Consider the following 18,583-nt stretch of genomic DNA (forward strand, 5'->3'; position numbering starts at 1 on the left):
AAACATTTCTTTTGTTACCATTAAACCTCCGCTATCTACGAACGATTAAAAGTAAACCTAGAGAGGAATTAACTGATATTTCCAAGATTGTGTACGTGTGTGCAGTGCGTGTACGTGTATACGGTGAGTGTGCGCGGTGCGTTTGCGTGTATCTGTGTTTCTGCTACAATATTCAGTGGTGCAATAGTTCTAATAATTCGGTTCTATATTTAAAAGATGAGGAATTATGTAGATTATTTATATTATTTTCATTATTTAGATTTGACGGATATCTGTCCTCATCTTGTTTGTTGTTAACACAACGTTTCGGCTGATATACCCCCCCCCCCCAGCCTTCAACGAAATCAAAGAGAGGTTATCTTCTTTACTTGGGAAAATAATCAGAGATGATGATAGAAAGAGAATCCAACAAGATCTAGAAAAGTCGTACATGAAAGAATATGAAATGGTGAAGACACGCCAGATTAAGAAGTTTATGAAACTCAAAGGTCAGAGAATGAAGACTGAAATTCGTCACCCACCTGTGAATGCAGTAATTAATGTAAGTAGCCAACATCTAGAAAGCTTTGAAGAAGCAATACTGAACAAAGGTCTCAACTTTGCGACAACCATCAAGCGTATTCCATACTTGGACATAATAGCCCCTATTGAAGAGATAGCCATAAACATACCAAAAGCTCTGGGAGATGAACTAAGGAGGAAAGTGAGGCAGGTACTAGAAAAAGCAAAACTTCCTAAACCAAACATCACCAAGGAAGAAAAGTTAGCTATCAAAAGTGACAATTCCATCATAATACTGCCTGCGGACAAAGGAAATGCTACAGTGGTGATGAAAAACTACTGTGAAAAATTGGCCAAGTCTTATAAGTGATGGTAGCTACAGCAAAGAAAAGAAATACTTAACTCTGAAAACAGAGAGGAAGTTATCACAGATCTTGATCAAGAACAAGGATCACTTTACACCAATGAAGTACAGACAACTGACTCAACACCACAGTAAACTACCACACATGTAGGGTCTCCCTAAGATCGCAAGGGTGGTATTCTATTAAGACCTATAGTGAGGTGTAGAGGTTCAGCATGTCATCCACTGAGCCGCTTCCTTGCGGATGTAATCTGTCCATTAGCAGTAAAGTCAACGTAAGTCCACAGCGATGTGATGGCTTGTCTCCACCAGAAACCCAGCGGGGCGCATGCTCCTTGTTGGGCCTTCCGTGCTGAACAAGTCAAATGATAAAGACTAGGATAATATGAACCACCCCTTCTCAGAGATAAAAATTGTTTTGCATAAAGTCAATATCCCTACCTATATAAAAGCAAAATCACAGAAGCCTAGATAACAATTCAAAACCAACAAGAACTGGAAAAGAAAGGCCTACTCGCAAAGAAACATATGACTCGGTGCAGCATAATCCTAAAGGAAGATGCAAGGGAAACACGGGGATCCAAGAGGAAAGTCGGAAACAGCTTATGCTCCGCTTAAGCTAAGTAAGAGAACTCCGGCGCTTAAGTAACGAAAATAGTAATAAACAAGTTGGGAATGAGTCTCGTATTTGATTTAATATACGATCACAAGTTCTGATTTGTTTTGCCTTCATTAAACATCTTTAGTCAAGCACAGTAAAATCCTAACTACCAAATGACTCTATAGCAGAGTATTAGTATAAAAATAATTTACTGATGAGATAATTTAGAATAACGACATTGGAAAATTTCCAAAGGTCGTCTTCGTGGAGACTGTGTAGTTAAGCGTAGGCTAACGAAATTAATGATCTGAATTATTAATCAATTATAGATTTGTCTACGTAACAGACTTAATATTATTATGTATGCCTATGATGTCCATGTCTGATTTTGACTTTCATTATGGATTAAATTTTGCCGACGCAGATCATCCCCCTCCCCATAGTTTCTTTGGTTTCAAGACTTAACCTTATAAATAATATTAGATATAAAATACGAAACGAAAAACTGTACCGTTTTTAATAAATTGATTGTAAAACAGAAGTACGCACGTTTGATTTATTTCACCAAAATTATTGAGAACAACAACTATTTCTTTCAATTAGTAATTCTGATCAGAAAAAACACTAGGGGGTAATTAGATATGGAATGCAGTGGAAGAATGTGCCTGTTTTAGCAATAAAACTAGAATTACAATGACTTGCTTATTCATTCTTAATAAATTCCGGTGGATTCGAACGTGAACATGATAATCGCTGATGTGTTCGTCAAGAAACAGCTTCTCTTTTGCGAGGAATATCTGTTAATAACAGAACTGATTCATTAGTGCAAGGGACTCTGGAGCATGCGATGTTTCGACATCGTCGTGGCCCGTCAGCCAGAAGCACACTCGGGCCATTAAATGTAAAAGAGCCGACGATCTTGTTTATAATTCTGTGTGATATCTGCTATCGTCATCATTTGGATCTCGTTGTTCTCTGAGCATAGGCCATTTGTTAACTCAGGAATTATTTTGGTTCTATTACATCTCTTAAGCAAATCATAACTTAATAGTTACTGTAGATCTTAGCATGACGTGGGAAGTATTTAGATCAATACAATAATATAATTACTTGAAGGAGTAATTTTAAGAAAATACCGAACGTCATTCGTCCCTATTATATCCCATCGTTAGTTTTAGTCAGAATTTCGCAGTTTTCTCCTACAGCTTTCCTGACCATAATTAATCTTTCTTAGAAATGACTAGTCCTTTTAATCCTCCTTGACAAGTGCCTTACGACTCACATAACCGGAGCTTAACACGGTTTCTCTGTCAAATAAGTAACTGTTATTACAACATTCCCCCACCCCTAAACGGAACGCCAGTCCGCCGCAGAGTTAACCTTCTTGCTGTTCCTGATACTCATTGCAGCTGAATGGGATGGAGCAACGCGAAATGAAATGTTTCGCTAAAGAGCACAATGGACATCCCAGTCCGGGAACTGAAACCACCTACTAAGCCACTCGCTTTCATAATTCAATAACCGATTTCAAATTTTGGCTCAAGGCCAGCAACTTGGGGAGAGAGGCTAACTTGAAGGATCGACCCCACTGCTCAACTGGTACTTATTTTTTCGATCCCGAAAAGCAAAGTTGATCTTGGCGAAATTAGAACTCAGAGCATGAAGATAGACGGAATGCTGCCGATTCTGCCAGCTCGCCACCTTTCATAATTCTATTATTAAAAAGTATTATTTCAAATCATTAAAATTCAAATTCATTTTATTACTTCCTCAAATATACTAGCATCCACTTTGCTTTTTAAGTTTTCTTGCAGCTGGTATCCCAAAGTATTTTCCTCCGCTCATTCTTCTTTAATTCATTGAATGAAATATCCTATTTCTCTGTGTGGTTTCTCTAAAACTATTCTTTTCGGTCGTTCATAAAGAAACAGAACAACAATTGCGTTTCTTACTAAGAATATTTCAGATGGTCCTATACAATTGAATTATCACGTTTCTTGTCAGATCACAAGTCCATTTAAACTCAGGTATTAAGCTGTCTCTAATCAATAAATGTCGACAAACCAACAGATTACCTCATGTATATGTTTCTTAATTTCTTTTGTACATTTTCTTTATGGTATTCTCACATTCTCGCTAATACTCAATGTCCTTCCTCTTTCTCCGTGTGTGTGTGTGTGTGTGTGTGTGTGTGTGTGTGTGTGTGTGTGTGTGTGTGTGTTTCTATGTCTCCCTGTTTAGCTCACAAACCCAATCCACTTTTTCTTTTTTATTCCTCACGCATTTTCACTACCGCATCTATCACCGACACTACTGCCATCTTCTTCGCTTACACAACTCTATCCGACATTTTCCTTTCTTTTATAAATTCTCTCCCACTCTCCTTCCCTCTCTCTCTCCCTCACTCCTTCCCTCTCTCTCTCTCTCTCTCTCTCTCTCTCTCTCTCTCTCTCTCTCTCCATACTATCAACGGCATTGGCATTTCTCCAAATGTTCTCAACCTTCTTTGGCTAATTTATTTTACGTCTTGCCAACTCTCTCATTATTCACCAATCTCCTCCACTCTTATGCCTCCTTCCAATCTGCTGTCGCTCTCTCTTCTCTCTCTCTCTCCTCTCTCTCTCTCGCTCGTTTTCCCCTCTCTTCCCTATATATATATTTCTTTGTATATGCATCTTCTGTGTCACTTTCCTTCTCTCTCTCACTCTCTTTCTCTCTCTCTCTCTCTCTCTCTCTCTCTCTCTCTCTCTCTCTCTCTCTCTGAGACCGGGTTTGTATATATATATATTATATAATATGTGCGTGCGTGTGTGCCTGTATGATTACTTGTGTGTGTATATATATATATATATATATATATATATATATATATTTATATATATGCGTGTGTGTGTTCGTGTCTGTATTATGTATGCATGTAGATATATACATACACATGCAAGTGTCTCTCTTCGTCTATTGCTCTTTTATTACTTATGTACCTTTCTATGTGTCTCTCCCTCATTAATTCTCCTTTTGTCTTCTTTCTTTCTCTCTGTTTGTCTGTCTCTCTCTCCCTTTCTCTCCCTCTCTGTCTCTCTCTCTCTCTCTCTCTCTCATTCGGTTGTATTCGTCTCATTCTTTTACCTCATTCCACACTCTCTAATTCTACGTTCTTCCATTCGAAAACACACACACACACACACAAACAAACAAACACCGTCGTATTTATGTGTTGTTACGTTTGTTATGCACCTACGTCGGTATTATCCCCAATTACTCTTTTTTTCTACAAATCTATTTTCTTACACCCAGCCTACATCTTGTACAAGGCATAAACACGCAGACACACACACATATATACACAACCCTACATCAACACACACACACATTCACAAAGATACTTATACACGCACACCCATTCGCAAGCATACATATACACGCACACACATACACGCGCACTCAAAGAGACGACAAAGATATACACGTATACAAAAGCACCCAGACATACACATGCATACATAAACACTCTTCAGCATAGACATACATGCACAAATACATATTCAAACATACACCCATTAATACCCACGCATATATACACACATAGCAAGCACACATATACATAGATGCATACATACAGACATACATACATATGTACAAAACACACAAAGCATATATATATTATATATATAATATATATATATATATATATATATATATATATGCACGCACACACACATCATATAATCGCGTGTTGTTTTTTCTCTGCTACCTTACCCTGGTTTAATACTGTCCTCTGAACACAATTTTCGTATAATTCTGTTTGTTTACATTCACTTAACTGATTAAACTAAATGAAATACACGACTGTTATTCTATTTTAACATAGAATCTTCAACTTTAATAACAACCCTGCTTAGGTGAGAGATCAACAGACAGATTCAGAGCAAAAATACAATTAGTTGCTGTTAGCTTTCAGATAAATAATTTTAGAAGACATCTTCACTTGAGTCAGAACAGAAATCTTGTACAAGTAACATGCTTCTTAATCATGGCAGCTGCGATTATAAACAAAGTAAAATTCAGAATTTTTTCTTTCTTCATAATTTATATATTGGCCGTTGTCTATTTACTATGTAGTGGTGACTGAAAATAAAATCTATAAATTCTATAGTACGGTATAGCATTGATATTGACGATATTGACGTAAAATGCTCTTGAGAGTTCTTTTGGTCCTCTGATACACACTTCCTTTTATAAAATTATCTAAATTAAAACTTTACATCGAAATTTCATGTTAATTTATGCTTCCAGACAGTAGCAATAATGGCTTATAATTTAGTGACAATTCCAATAATGTTAAGAATAGGAAGGGAGTTAGTAGTCGATACCATTGACCTCAGTACTTGACATGTAATTCCATTTCAACGACCACCTAAGGGGTAGAAGGCACAGTTGCCCCCGTGATTTTTGAATTCAGATTCGACCTGCTTGCCATTCTCCAAATCACCACCATAAAAATCGTTTCTGCTATAGGTAGAAGGTGTGAAATTTGGGGCAAAGGGGTTAGTCGATTACATCAACTCCAGTGTTCGACCCCCGAAATAATGAAATGCAAAGTTGACCTTGCCTGAATAGGAAAACACAACGTAAAGACGGAGGAAATGTCGAAAAGAATTTTGTCCGGCATGCAAACAATTCTGCCAGGTTTTCCATCCTTAAAATCACTATCATAGTAACCCTTTCTGCTGTAGGCACAAGGCCTGAAATTTTCGGGGTTGGGACTAGTCAATTACATTGACCCCCAGCGTTTCACTGATACTTAATTTATCGACCCCGAAAGAATAAAAGGCAAAGTCGACCTCGGCGGAATTTGAACTCAGAACGTAGCAGCAAACGAAACACCGCAAAGCATTTCGCCCGGCGTGCTAACGATTCTGCCAGCTCGCTGTCTTCATCACTATCATAATACCAGTTTCACATATTGGCACAAGTCCGGCAATTTGGGGGTAAGCCACTCCAGTGGTCAACTGATATTTCTTTTATAGACCCAAAGAGGATGAAATGCAAAGTTGGCCCCGGCTGAATTAGAAGTCACAACATAAAGACAGATGAAATGCCAAACTCGCTATTCTCGAAACCACTACCATAATAATGACAAAGGTATTTTATTAAAATTCTTCTTTATTTTCTAAATTAAATTACACAAAAACATAGTATTTCGATTTGGTAGTTATAGCCCATAAAAGTGAATGCATTTATGTATGTTTCAAATTTGAGATTTGTAATTCTCGAACTTTTTCGGGTTGTCGGGCCCTTAACACCCGGTCCACATTCCTAGCAGCCTCCCCCGCCATCACTTCATACATAGAGCACTTTCTGCAGCAAATCCCCTGACTTTTCTTGAATGACCCCATCACCACTACTGAATCTGTCCACTGCTCCCAAAGGAGCAGTGCTGCACTATTTTCCAAACGACTGTTTTAGATCATAGTTTTGTACCTAAGTAGTCGAAATTTTACGTAGGGGTACATCTTTTTCCAGGATCTTGTCTGAGACTTTTTCAGTATTTTTTCTTTAATTCCACTAAACTCATCACGTTAAAAAGAAAAGGTAAATTATATTAAAGCATTCCAAATATAATTGAAACACCTTGCGTGTTTCAATTACACAATACGTCAACCCTGTCCTGGAATATTGCATTTTCCCAAGTACTGCAACATACAATAAAATGTTACTGATTTGAAAAATAATTCGTAAAGAGTAATTATGTAAATTGTTCAAGTATTTTTACTACAAAAATGTAGTCGGAGACAATGAAAAGAAAATACATGAATATAATTTTATTAAAGGCTGTATATTTGTTTATTTTATACTATATTTCTTTTTCCGTGTCATTTTATGACGGCCAACTTGAATTGTTTTCCTAGATGTTTGAATACAACACATCTGAATAAATCTACATTCCCCGACCAAATGAAGTTTGTCACTATGTTTTGAATTAACAAACCCGGGCAAGGCTGGGTATGTTAAATGCAATACGACATAAATTCCTGATTTATCACAATTGAGCGAGGGTCATAATTAGGAAATGGCAATTCTGACCAGGTCCAAACGAGAAGGGGAGATAATCTCAAGAATCAAACATTCCTCAAAGCTAACATGCCATTAAGGAAATGGATAGAGATATCGGGTAAAAGGACAGTCGTACACATCTGTTTCTACTTGAATCGGCGTCAACAGCACGACAATTGTACAACCTTGTCTCTACTAGCTAAGGGACTTAGACATATACAAAATAAGGAGAACACTTCTACTTTATGAGTATGCTCACTGGTGTTCTTGTTCTTGTTATTGTTCCTCATACTGCTGCCAATGTTACTATTGATTTGACTGACCTATACTCAAAGACATTCGATGCATGAAAACCTTCCTGCCTTCTTTTTTAATATAATATATCTGGCACAAAATTTCCAGTGCGTCCTTCTTTATTAAAACAGCAGAGGGGATGATTTGTTGGATATTAAACAGATATGCTTAGAGGGGCAATATACCACATACTGAGCCCCTAGTTCGACTATGTCGAATTGAAGACAAACCTAAGTCATAATAAAGCCTTCTACTATAGGCAAAAGATTGAAATTTGGCGGGAGGAAGGGACTAGTCGATGACATCGATTCTAGCGCTCAAGTGGGGCTTATCATCGAAAGAGATGAAAGGCAATATTGACATCGGCAAAATTTGAATTCAAAACGTAAAGAAAGACTAAACACCAAGAAGCAATGTGTCCGGCGTGCTAATGATCTTGCTGGCACGCCTCCGTGAAATTAAGTCGTGATAGCGGTTACAAATTTTGGCATAAAATCAGTAGCTTCGGGGATGGGGCTAAGTGATCAACTGGTACATATTTGATAGAAACTGAAAGGATGAAAGGCAAAGTCGACCTCGGCGGAATTTGAACTCAGAACGTGAAGACAGACAAAATCAAGTCGAAATAATAATGATATAAATTATAATTTCTTATGTGGAATGAATATGTGTGTTTGTATCGAAAGGCTTGTCTCCATCACACACACACACACACCACACACACACACTCATTGTTTGATATCCGGTTTTGATTTGTTTAAGAGTCCCGTAACTTGGCGATTCAGCAAATAAAAATGAGATCGATAAAATAAGTACTGAGTTTGATTTCTTTGACTAAACTTATCAAACTAAAAGGAGGAGGTAAGTTATATAAAAGTATTCCGAATATAATTTGCAAATAAAACGGGGCGGGTCGAGTTGCTCGATTAAAGGCGGTGCTCCAGCATGGCCGCAGTCAAAATGACTGAAACAAGTAAAAAGAGAAAAAAGAGAAAGAGAGAGTATACACCGCTTCTCTGCTTTGGTCGCTATGTAACACAGAGTAATGGACTCCGTATATCACAAACTACCGTGATGTAGTGGATACCTTTTTCATTTTTTTTTTCACACTCATATATTTACATATATACCGTCCTTTTATCTCCACACAATGAGTATGACTTCCAATATTCCTCAGTCTTTCGCTAATTGTCGATGAGAACTGACATAGATACTATCTCGTCCCTCTTGCTCCTATATCCATGATCCGGTTGAACGTTGAGAGTTTCACAGCTGATGGGAGAGAGAGAGAGATAGCTTCAGAAAGATAAGAGGGAGAAATGGAAAATGATGCGCCTTATTCGCGGACATTTGCGCTGTCAGTCCAGGAATCGATCTCACGACCATAAGGAGCACTATACCTTCCATCAAAAGCCCACACCTCTTTGGTGTTCGAATGACGATTAGAAGATCGTGAGATCGACTCCAGGACAGGGTTGACGCATTTTGTTCTTGAGCAAAGCACTACATTTCACGTTGCTCCATATGACTCAACTGAAAATGTATTGTAACCGAGCACTGGTGCAGTCTTCACTACTATTGGTCGGACCATCGGTATTCTGCTCGATCAAGTTTGAGACGGGCAAGTGAGAGTCTATTTCTGCTCACAACAAATACTGAATATATAATTGTGTGGTTAAGAGGCTCGCTTCGCTAAGAAGTGGTTTTGAATTCAACCCCAGTGCATTAGAGTGCCTGCGCAGTGCTTTAGAGAAGTGTCTTGTATTATAGCTTCAGAGAAAATTTGGTAGACGGAAACTGTATGGAAGTTCGTCGTATATATATATGAGTGTGTGTGTGTATGTGTATATATTTATTTTGTATGTATATGCACGTGTGTGTGTGTGTGTGTTTATTCTTGTATGTATATGCACTGTATGTGTGTGTTTCTACTTGTATTTGTCCCACCACCACAACTTGACAATCCATGTTGGTTTGTTTGCGTCCTCTTAACTTAACGGTTCGGTAAAAGAGATCTACAGAATTAAACATTTAAGTACTGGGATCGACTTATTCGGCTAAAACCCGCTGCTGTCCAATGACTAAAACAAGTAAAAGATAAGCGTAAGTCATAAAAGATACATTCACATATATCTATCCATCCATATGCGTGTATGTGTGTGTGTATAATTTATATATGCAAATGCATACACACAGACATAGGTATATCCATGTGCACACACATATATGAGTATAGATAGAGAGAGAGGCGGGAAGAGAGAGAGTTTGAAGAGCTGGCATTAAATTCACATCACTAAACTAAACGCATTATAGTTTTCATTACTGTGTCTCTTAGAAAATAAAATTAGTACTAAGTGAGTTTGAAATATTCTCGAAGGATCGTCGGTTCGATATAGTGGTAAAAGAATATAATTTATACATGTAGCGACTAGGAACTATATCTTCTTGTTATATTTATAGCTGTTGTCGCTTACCTTTGCTGTTAAGAAATGAAATTGTTTAATTATTCTGAAACCCAGTCTGCATGCTAATTAAAAGTTAAGCCAGTGTATGCACACTTGATGCTCTGAACATTAAAAAGCCTAAGTAAGATTAGTTACGTGATAAACAGAAACGAATATTAATCGTTGACCGATGTTATATTTCCCTTGGCAAGAAACTAGAGACAACTAAGAATATATTTGTTTCTGTTGAAATTATTCAGCAAAGTGTTTGTAAGTATTAACTGTCTCTTCTATTAAAATCTTGCTGAAGGCATATTAGAATAATAATTCAAAGTTGCATTAAATCTCTTACTTTGCGCCGACAGACATTTATTTCTGGGCTCTTAAAGATTACATCGCTAATACGTCTATATGTTAATACTGAAAAAGTGAAGTGAATTCAGAATGTCTCGAGTTGTTTTCCGTACTAACTGATAGCTTAAATATTATATGTTGAACCGAGAAATTTTAATTAAAGAAAATAGTAGTAATATTGACAAAAATTAATTAATTAATATCATAATGATTAATACTGATCAAGAAGAGCGAGAGAAACATAATGTAAAATTTGAATTAATTAAATATTGAATGTAGTTGGAATTGAATGTGATCTTCGGCTGTAAAACGACAACTCAGGTCTTGTTTCGGTTATAATTAAATCTATTTGGGCAAAAATTCATCTTACATGACTACAGAACTGAAGGCGGTGAGCTAGCAGAATCGTTAGCTCGCCGGGCTAAATGCTTAGTGGTATTTCGTCCGTCTTTACGTTCTGAGTTCAAATTCCACCGAGGTTGACGTTGCCTTTCATCATTTCGGGTCGACAAAATAAGTACCAGTTGTGTACTGGAGTCGTGGAACAACCAATTAGACCCTTCCACGAAATTGCTGTTTTTTGCACCAAAATTTGAAATCATTGCGAAAACTTACGTGAATTATATCCTAGGGCTTTAGCTGCACAAAAATATAAATAAATAGTCCCAACAAAAATTAATTACATGGAAAAATGCGAGCAAGAGAAATAATTTTCTTGAGACAATTTATTACACTAGAAAAAGTTCAAGACAACTTATTACATCTGGTAAAGTACAGAAAAAGAAAATTTTTTACTTATAATATTGTAGCTAAGGATAAAATTTCAAATAAAATATTTAGATTTAAAAAATATTAGCTTTTATTAAAACTAAAAATTTTATTAAAAATTATTACTTCTATTTATTATTGTTACTTCTATTAAAAATAAAATATAACTCAAAATATTTTTTCACTTTAAAAAATTCATTTTTAAAATTATTAATTAATAATTAGAAATTTCAAAATAGGTTGTAAAAAATAATAGTCGTACATAATTAGTTAGTGCAATAAATAGAATAATATAAAAATTAGTTATATATTACAGTAAATCTACTTATAACAATAAGTTCACAGTGAAATTTGATTGAGTTATTACCTAAGATATTGTCAAGTCTTCACTTTTTTAGTCTTTTCATAAAACCTTAGCTTTATTGGTACTTCTGGCTCTCATGTTTTAAGTATTCTCTCATTTTTTAAGTATCTATGCCAAAATGTAGCTACATTGGTTAAGAACTGAATTAGTGACAAGCTCTGAAAGATGCTTTTTATGACTAAATTGCGGCCTTAAGAATATTATTCAATTATTCAACAACTACCGTAGTTGAATGATGTAAACTAATATGTCTCTATTGTTGTTTACGATAAGTATTCAGTTGAGTTCGTGTGTAAGTAGCTGGGTATTACAAAACTATCTTCTCTTAAGCGGCGAGTTGGCAGAATCGTTAGCACGCCGGGCGAAATGCTTAGCAGTATTTCGTCTGTGCTGAGTTCAAATTCCGCCGAGGTCGACTTTGTCTTTCATCCTTTCGGGGTCGATAAATTAAGTACCAGTTGCGTACTGGGTTTGATCTAATCGACTGGCCCCCTCGCCCCAAATTTCGGCCTTGTACCTAAAGTATGAGAAAAAAACCTTAACCAGAAAAGTGTTACAAAGTGTGGATCTTTTCCTTTTGAACAGTACGCAATTTCTAGTTAACTAAACACATTAAAACTTCGTATACTGGTAGAATGTATCAAAATAATACATTTTTTTCTCTTAGCTTTCTTGATAAAATTGTAATTCGTTTCTTTAACGTAGTTTAATTTTTCGAATGTTAACCAATGAATCGCCTCAAATTGAGCTAAAATCATTTGCGTCTAAAACTGAGACAACATCCTATCACTAACCCTAAACCTCACCCTAACTCTAACCCTAACCCTAACCCTAATTTTTTTTCTTAATTGTTAAATTAATTTAATTGTTACGCGTGTAAAAAAACGAAAGTAATGGAAAATAATTTAAACAATTAACAAACAAAATAATTCTATAATTTTATACACACGCTTTCCGTACGTATACGGGTTAGGGTTAGGGTTAGGGTGAGGTTTAGGATTAGTGACAGGATGTTATCTCAGTTTTAGACGTAGCAAATTATTTTAGCTCAATGGAGGTTAAAATTGTCGAAATGCTCGGAATTTCAGACGAAATATCTTACAAACTATAGAATTTTCTCAATAAAACCAAGAGAAAATGATGTTTTATAAACACATTCTACCAGTATACGAAGTTTAAAACTTTTTAGTTACCTAGAAATTATGTTACAAAGTGCCGTTCAAAAGGAAAAGATCCCAAAGTGTCACAAGGGTGGTAATATCAATTACATTAACATTAAACATGAATTCAAGTAAACGATATTTCCTGTATATAACAAAACAGAAAAGAGGAAATACTAATGTTTTAGTTTTATTCATTCTTCAGTACACGTGTTTCATTTGTTACTAAGAAATACAAAGATATACTTGGTGCATTGTTATTCTGAAAGACTGCGTTTCCCTCTGGAAACAGTTCCGCATCGGATGAATTTGATCAGATAAAAGGCTTAAATTGTCTTGACTATTAATTCTGCCATGAAGGGAAACCATTACGCCGGTGGATTTCCAAGATATAGCCCCACCTCCCAGATCATCACAGATCCTCCTCCATGTTTAACAGTTAGAAGAAGGCAGTCTTGGTCAAATGCTTCTTTTGACTGTCTTCACACGTAAGCTCGGCCGGTAGTCGAAAACAAGGTAATGGATGACTCGTCCGAGAAAATAACATTCTTCCACTGCTTTGAAAGTTGAAGTTTTCTGATTGCAGCCCTCCCATGAAATCTGGCTTTGTGCAGCTCCCGGCGAACAGTTTTTGAGGAAACTGTGTTCTCGAGGTGGTCATTAAGCTCTGCAGTACTTTTGGGAGCTGTACTTTTGAGATCCTTTCTAACAATTCGCATAAGAATCCGACGGTCCGTATCTGAAAGTTTTGTCTTTCTTCCGGAGTTTTGTTTCAACGAAGATGTGTTTCCTTCTTTCTCAAAGGCTGTCATGACTTTCGAGACAGTACTTCTTGATACACAAAATATTTCGGCTGTTTTCGTTAGGCTAGCGCCTGCCATAGCAGCACCTGCATTTTGACCTCTTTGGAAGTCCGATAGATTTGGCATTTTAATGAATCTTAATTATCTTTCTCTCAACATATCTGAAAAGAAACAGCAATTTTAGCAAAACCTATTAAGTAATACTAATGATAAATAAAAAAAAAACATAAAACTAAAGAAGCTTTTGGCGGTTTTATAGATATTTCAAAATTATGATGCTATGATGCTAGGTTTTTCCCTTATTTTGTCCAACTCCTGTATCTATATATATGTATATATATATTTGTGTGTGAGTATATATATATATATATATATATATACGTGTGTGTGCGCGCACACGCGCGTGTTCGGGTTTGTTCTCCATGTAAATTAGCAGTTCGGCAATAGAGACCGATAGAACAATGCCATGCTTTAGAAAATTAAGTCCTGGAGTCGAGTCATTCGACTAAAATGTCTCGAAGGCGGTGCCCCCAGCATGGCCACAGTCTAATGACTGAAGCAAGTAAAAGATAATGACGACAAAAAACAGTCGTCCATACTCTACCAACATGCCAAAGACCACCATGGAGACAACTTGGGTCAACTTGACATCGGCATCTTATCCAAGCACGCCAAAGACCCAAAACTGAGACAAATACGGGAGTACGTCCTTATAAATGAAACCTCCCAAATACTAAATAGGAAATATACATAGTAGATATAATACCTCCATACCCACAGTTTACACAGGTAGAGTAGAATAGTTAGTGGACTGTTATTACTCTTTTACTCTTTTACTTGTTTCAGTCATTTGACTGCGGCCATGCTGGAGCACCGCCTTTAATCGAGCAACTCGACCCCGGGACTTATTCTTTTTGTAAGCCCAGTACTTATTCTATCGAACTCTTTTGCCGAACCGCTAAGTAACGGGGACATAAACACACCAGTATCGGTTGTCAAGCAATGCTAGGGTGACAAACACAGACACACAAACAAACACATATATATATATATATACATATATACGACAGGCTTCTTTCAGTTTCCGTCCTACCAAATCCACTCACAAGGCATTGGTCGGCCCGGGGCTATAGCAGAAGACACTTTGCCCAAGATGCCACGCAGTGGGACTGAACCCGGAACAATGTGGTTGGTTAGCAAGCTACTTACCACACAGCCACTCGTAGATTTATCTAGATATATGTATGTATGTATTTTGTGGGTGGGTGTGAGTGTGTGTGTATGCACATGTATTTTTGTTTTGTATGCAACCATATGGATATGAAAATAAACAGATCAACATACAGACATATAGGTACATAGGTTATAAGAACTGACAAGCACACATACGCAAATGGAGATTGACACACATGGTCATATATACACACACACTTTACTCCACACAAGGACGCATATGGAGACATGGAGCCACGGATCCACACATATAGAGACGCACATCCATCCATATATACAAACATGGTACATAGTTGCATAAAACACACAGACACAGACATGCACACACAATGAAACAGAGATGCATACATATACAAACACACGCTCACACACACACATACATAGAAAAAATACAAACACAGACATACAAGCACATGAATATACAGGATACATACACATGCACACACAAACACATATATACATACATACACATGCATACATACATACAAACATACATACGTACATGTATGCATGCATTGTCACACACACTAACCCATACACATGCGCACAAACAAATAAAAAGGAACGCAGTGTAAATAACGGACAGAGTCAAGACTATTGAAAAGGTTGCAAGACGCAACGAAAATTTTAAGAAAATAAAAATAAGAAATAAGTGGAAATTTTACCGGTGAGTGTTACATTATAAGGCACAAAAAGAAAATGACTCTACCCAGACACAACAGAATATGCTTCAACACATGAACTCATAAAGAATCTTGCAAACTAAATCCAAAATCGAAATATATATATATACCGGAGTAAAAACATAAATGTGAAACAAGGTGGAAAAAAGAGTACTCAAATACCAGTGGTAGAGTAATATGCTTTATTTAAAGCAGCAGAAAATTCAACAAAACCTGTTACTCTGAGTTTCCCGTTGCCGTTCATCGGACAGTTTTTTCTAGCAAAAACTGTCCGATGAACGGCAACGGGAAACTCAGAGTAACAGGTTTTGTTGAATTTTCTGCTGCTTTAAATAAAGTATATATATATATATATATATATATATATGTCTGTGTGTGTGTGAGTATCTTGCCATCTTTTTAGGAATATGGATTTACTATATACACATTGAATCTTTAAGCTATTTTCAGTAAACATTGGTGCTTTTTTGTACCACTACTCTATATTTGTACTTCTACCTTTACGGTGCCTTATTTTACTGGAAAGTAATACATTTGCATTGCAATATTTTATTTTTCATTGAAACTTTTTTCACTGTTCTCGATCTGTTAACGGCTAGAGGTTCAAACGAGAATACTGGCATTGATGTAGCAACATTTGAAATATTGTCCAGGTAAATCCAGCTGAAACCTAGGTACTGGATTATCCGATTCTGTGTTGTCCGTTAATATAATGTTCTTCCTAGAGGTAAGACAAAATTGTATGTTTCCTGCCCTCACACGTCTTTGCCAGTATATACACATTGAAGTTTTACTATAGTGTTGTAGATGTATTGACTGCTATTTCCAGTAAATATTGGTACTCTGCTGTACCACTACTCTATATTTATAAATATATACATATATATATATATATATATATATATATATATATATAATATATATATATATATATATAATATATATATATATATATATATATATATGTATGTATGTATGTATATATATATATATATATTCTTGTATATCTACCACGACCTTCTACATAGTTTCCGTCTACGAACTTTTTGCTCTCAGGTCATTGGCAAATGAGAGGCTACGGGTTAGGTCGTTTACTGAAGGTGATTGATTGAACTCAAAACTGCGTGCTTCTGAAGCAAACCACTTAGCGATACATCCATATCCGCGCTGCGCTCAACTATAGAGGAATGAAAAGAAAAAGAAAATCACCTCTCTCAATCTCTGTCTATCTCTGTTTCTTTATTGCGATCATTCTCAATCTGTATCGCTCACTCTCGCTCTTTCACTCTTTCTCTCTCTCTCTCTCTCTCTCTCTCTCTCTCTCTCTCTCTCTCTCTCTCTCTCTCTGCTTTCCTTTCTCTTTCTCCCTCTATCTGGCAAAGAATGAAACAAGCCTATACTCCAATTTACTGTTAATAATTAATCCTAAAGGGACATATGTAAGTCCTCAAAGACAGGTAGAATGGTGCAACAAATCAGTTAACAACCAGCGTTAGATGTTGGAGATTTGATGTAATGAAAGAGAAATTATCGAGAATTTATCTGAAATTCGGATAACGATCGGACGGAATTGAAAAGAATACAGAGAATACAGAGTAGGATGTGTGTATGTAAGTGACGGTGGTGGGGGTTAAAAATGTAATGTGTGCTGAGAGAGAAATGGCCAACGTCATGCTGACATGTTTCCAAAAGTAATATGAAATGTAAGTGAAGAGTTTCCAATAGAAATATATTAAATGAATGCCTACGGAATTCCGAGTCTCGGAGATTTGCCCAGTCCAACTCAATCGCCTTTTGTATGATCTGGTAATTTATTTCACATTGCTGAGGCAAATGGCAATCAACTTGACAGTTAATTTAATATAGGGTTCTTTCCCAGTTTCGATATTGAACCGACGCCACAATGTATATGACATGCACAAAAGACTAGTTGCAGTCTACGATGTTAAAAGTAAATTAATTCTTAGCTGATGTACAGAACAATTTCAGCTTATGAAGATGTCCAATTTTGGATTTACAGCTGTTATGTGTAAGTGCGTTTGTGTGTGTATGTGCGTATGCGTATCTGTGTATAAATATCTATATACATTTGCATACATATGTGTACAGATGTATGCATGTACGAGCAATGACTATGTGTCTATCAATCTATTTATCCATCAAAATTTAGCGCAATCTTTAAAAAGAATTACAAATCCATAACACACGCGCGTGAACACACATACGCGTGCGTATCCACACACACACACACACACACACACACACGCGCATATATATATGTATATACATGTAAACACTCTCAAACACTTATATACTCACAAATAATGCATATATGTGTATATGTCTACGTATATATATATATAATATATATATATATACATACACAGACACTTACATACACATACACACACATACACACACATACATTCACACATATATTACACAATGACTTGCATATTTATTTTTGATACGTTCCTGCAGATTCGAACTTAAGTATGCTAATCGTTGTTCTGTTTCGTCACATAAGATCAACGTTTTCCCACGAATGTGTGTCCATAACACACTTGATTCAGAAACGCAAGAGATTCGGAAACAAACTGGTTATCTGACATCGTTGTGTCTTGTCGGCTACAGACAACCCAAACTAATCATTCTGATAAGCATCGAAGCTATTGTTTATAGCTTCATTCGTATACATGACTGTGATTCGCCTCCTTTTGTTTAAGTGTTCTGATGATACGAAGTATTATTTTTATTATGGCCGCTACCCGAGAAGCATCAGCAAAGCCCACACGCCACACTTCTCAGTCCGATATCACTGCTTCGAGGTCCTGCATGTATTCCAGGCCGGTGTCTGATATCAAGTTGTTGAAGTAAGTGTGACGACATTTTCCTCTTCTTACATCACCATGAAGTAAATTCCACAAGTTCCAAGTCAGGGTGACACACGCAGTCACCAG

General features: G+C 36.4%; 1 protein-coding gene across 1 annotated transcript; it reads left to right on the top strand.

The window, feature by feature from the left end:
• Window positions 1-430: 430 nt before the first annotated feature.
• LOC115222319 lies at window positions 431-871 on the top strand. Its single transcript, XM_029792503.1, has one exon. The coding sequence runs from the start codon at window positions 431-433 to the stop codon at window positions 869-871; it is 441 nt and encodes a 146-aa protein (XP_029648363.1).
• The last annotated feature ends 17,712 nt before the right edge of the window (window positions 872-18,583 follow it).

This window comes from Octopus sinensis, linkage group LG19, assembly GCF_006345805.1.
Source record: "Octopus sinensis linkage group LG19, ASM634580v1, whole genome shotgun sequence".
Classification (NCBI taxonomy): Eukaryota; Metazoa; Mollusca; class Cephalopoda; order Octopoda; family Octopodidae; genus Octopus; species Octopus sinensis.

What these genes read in the sequence shown, in the direction of transcription:
- LOC115222319 (XM_029792503.1), top strand. Translation starts at nt 431, where the DNA reads ATGAAAGAATATGAAATGGTGAAGACACGCCAGATTAAGAAGTTTATG.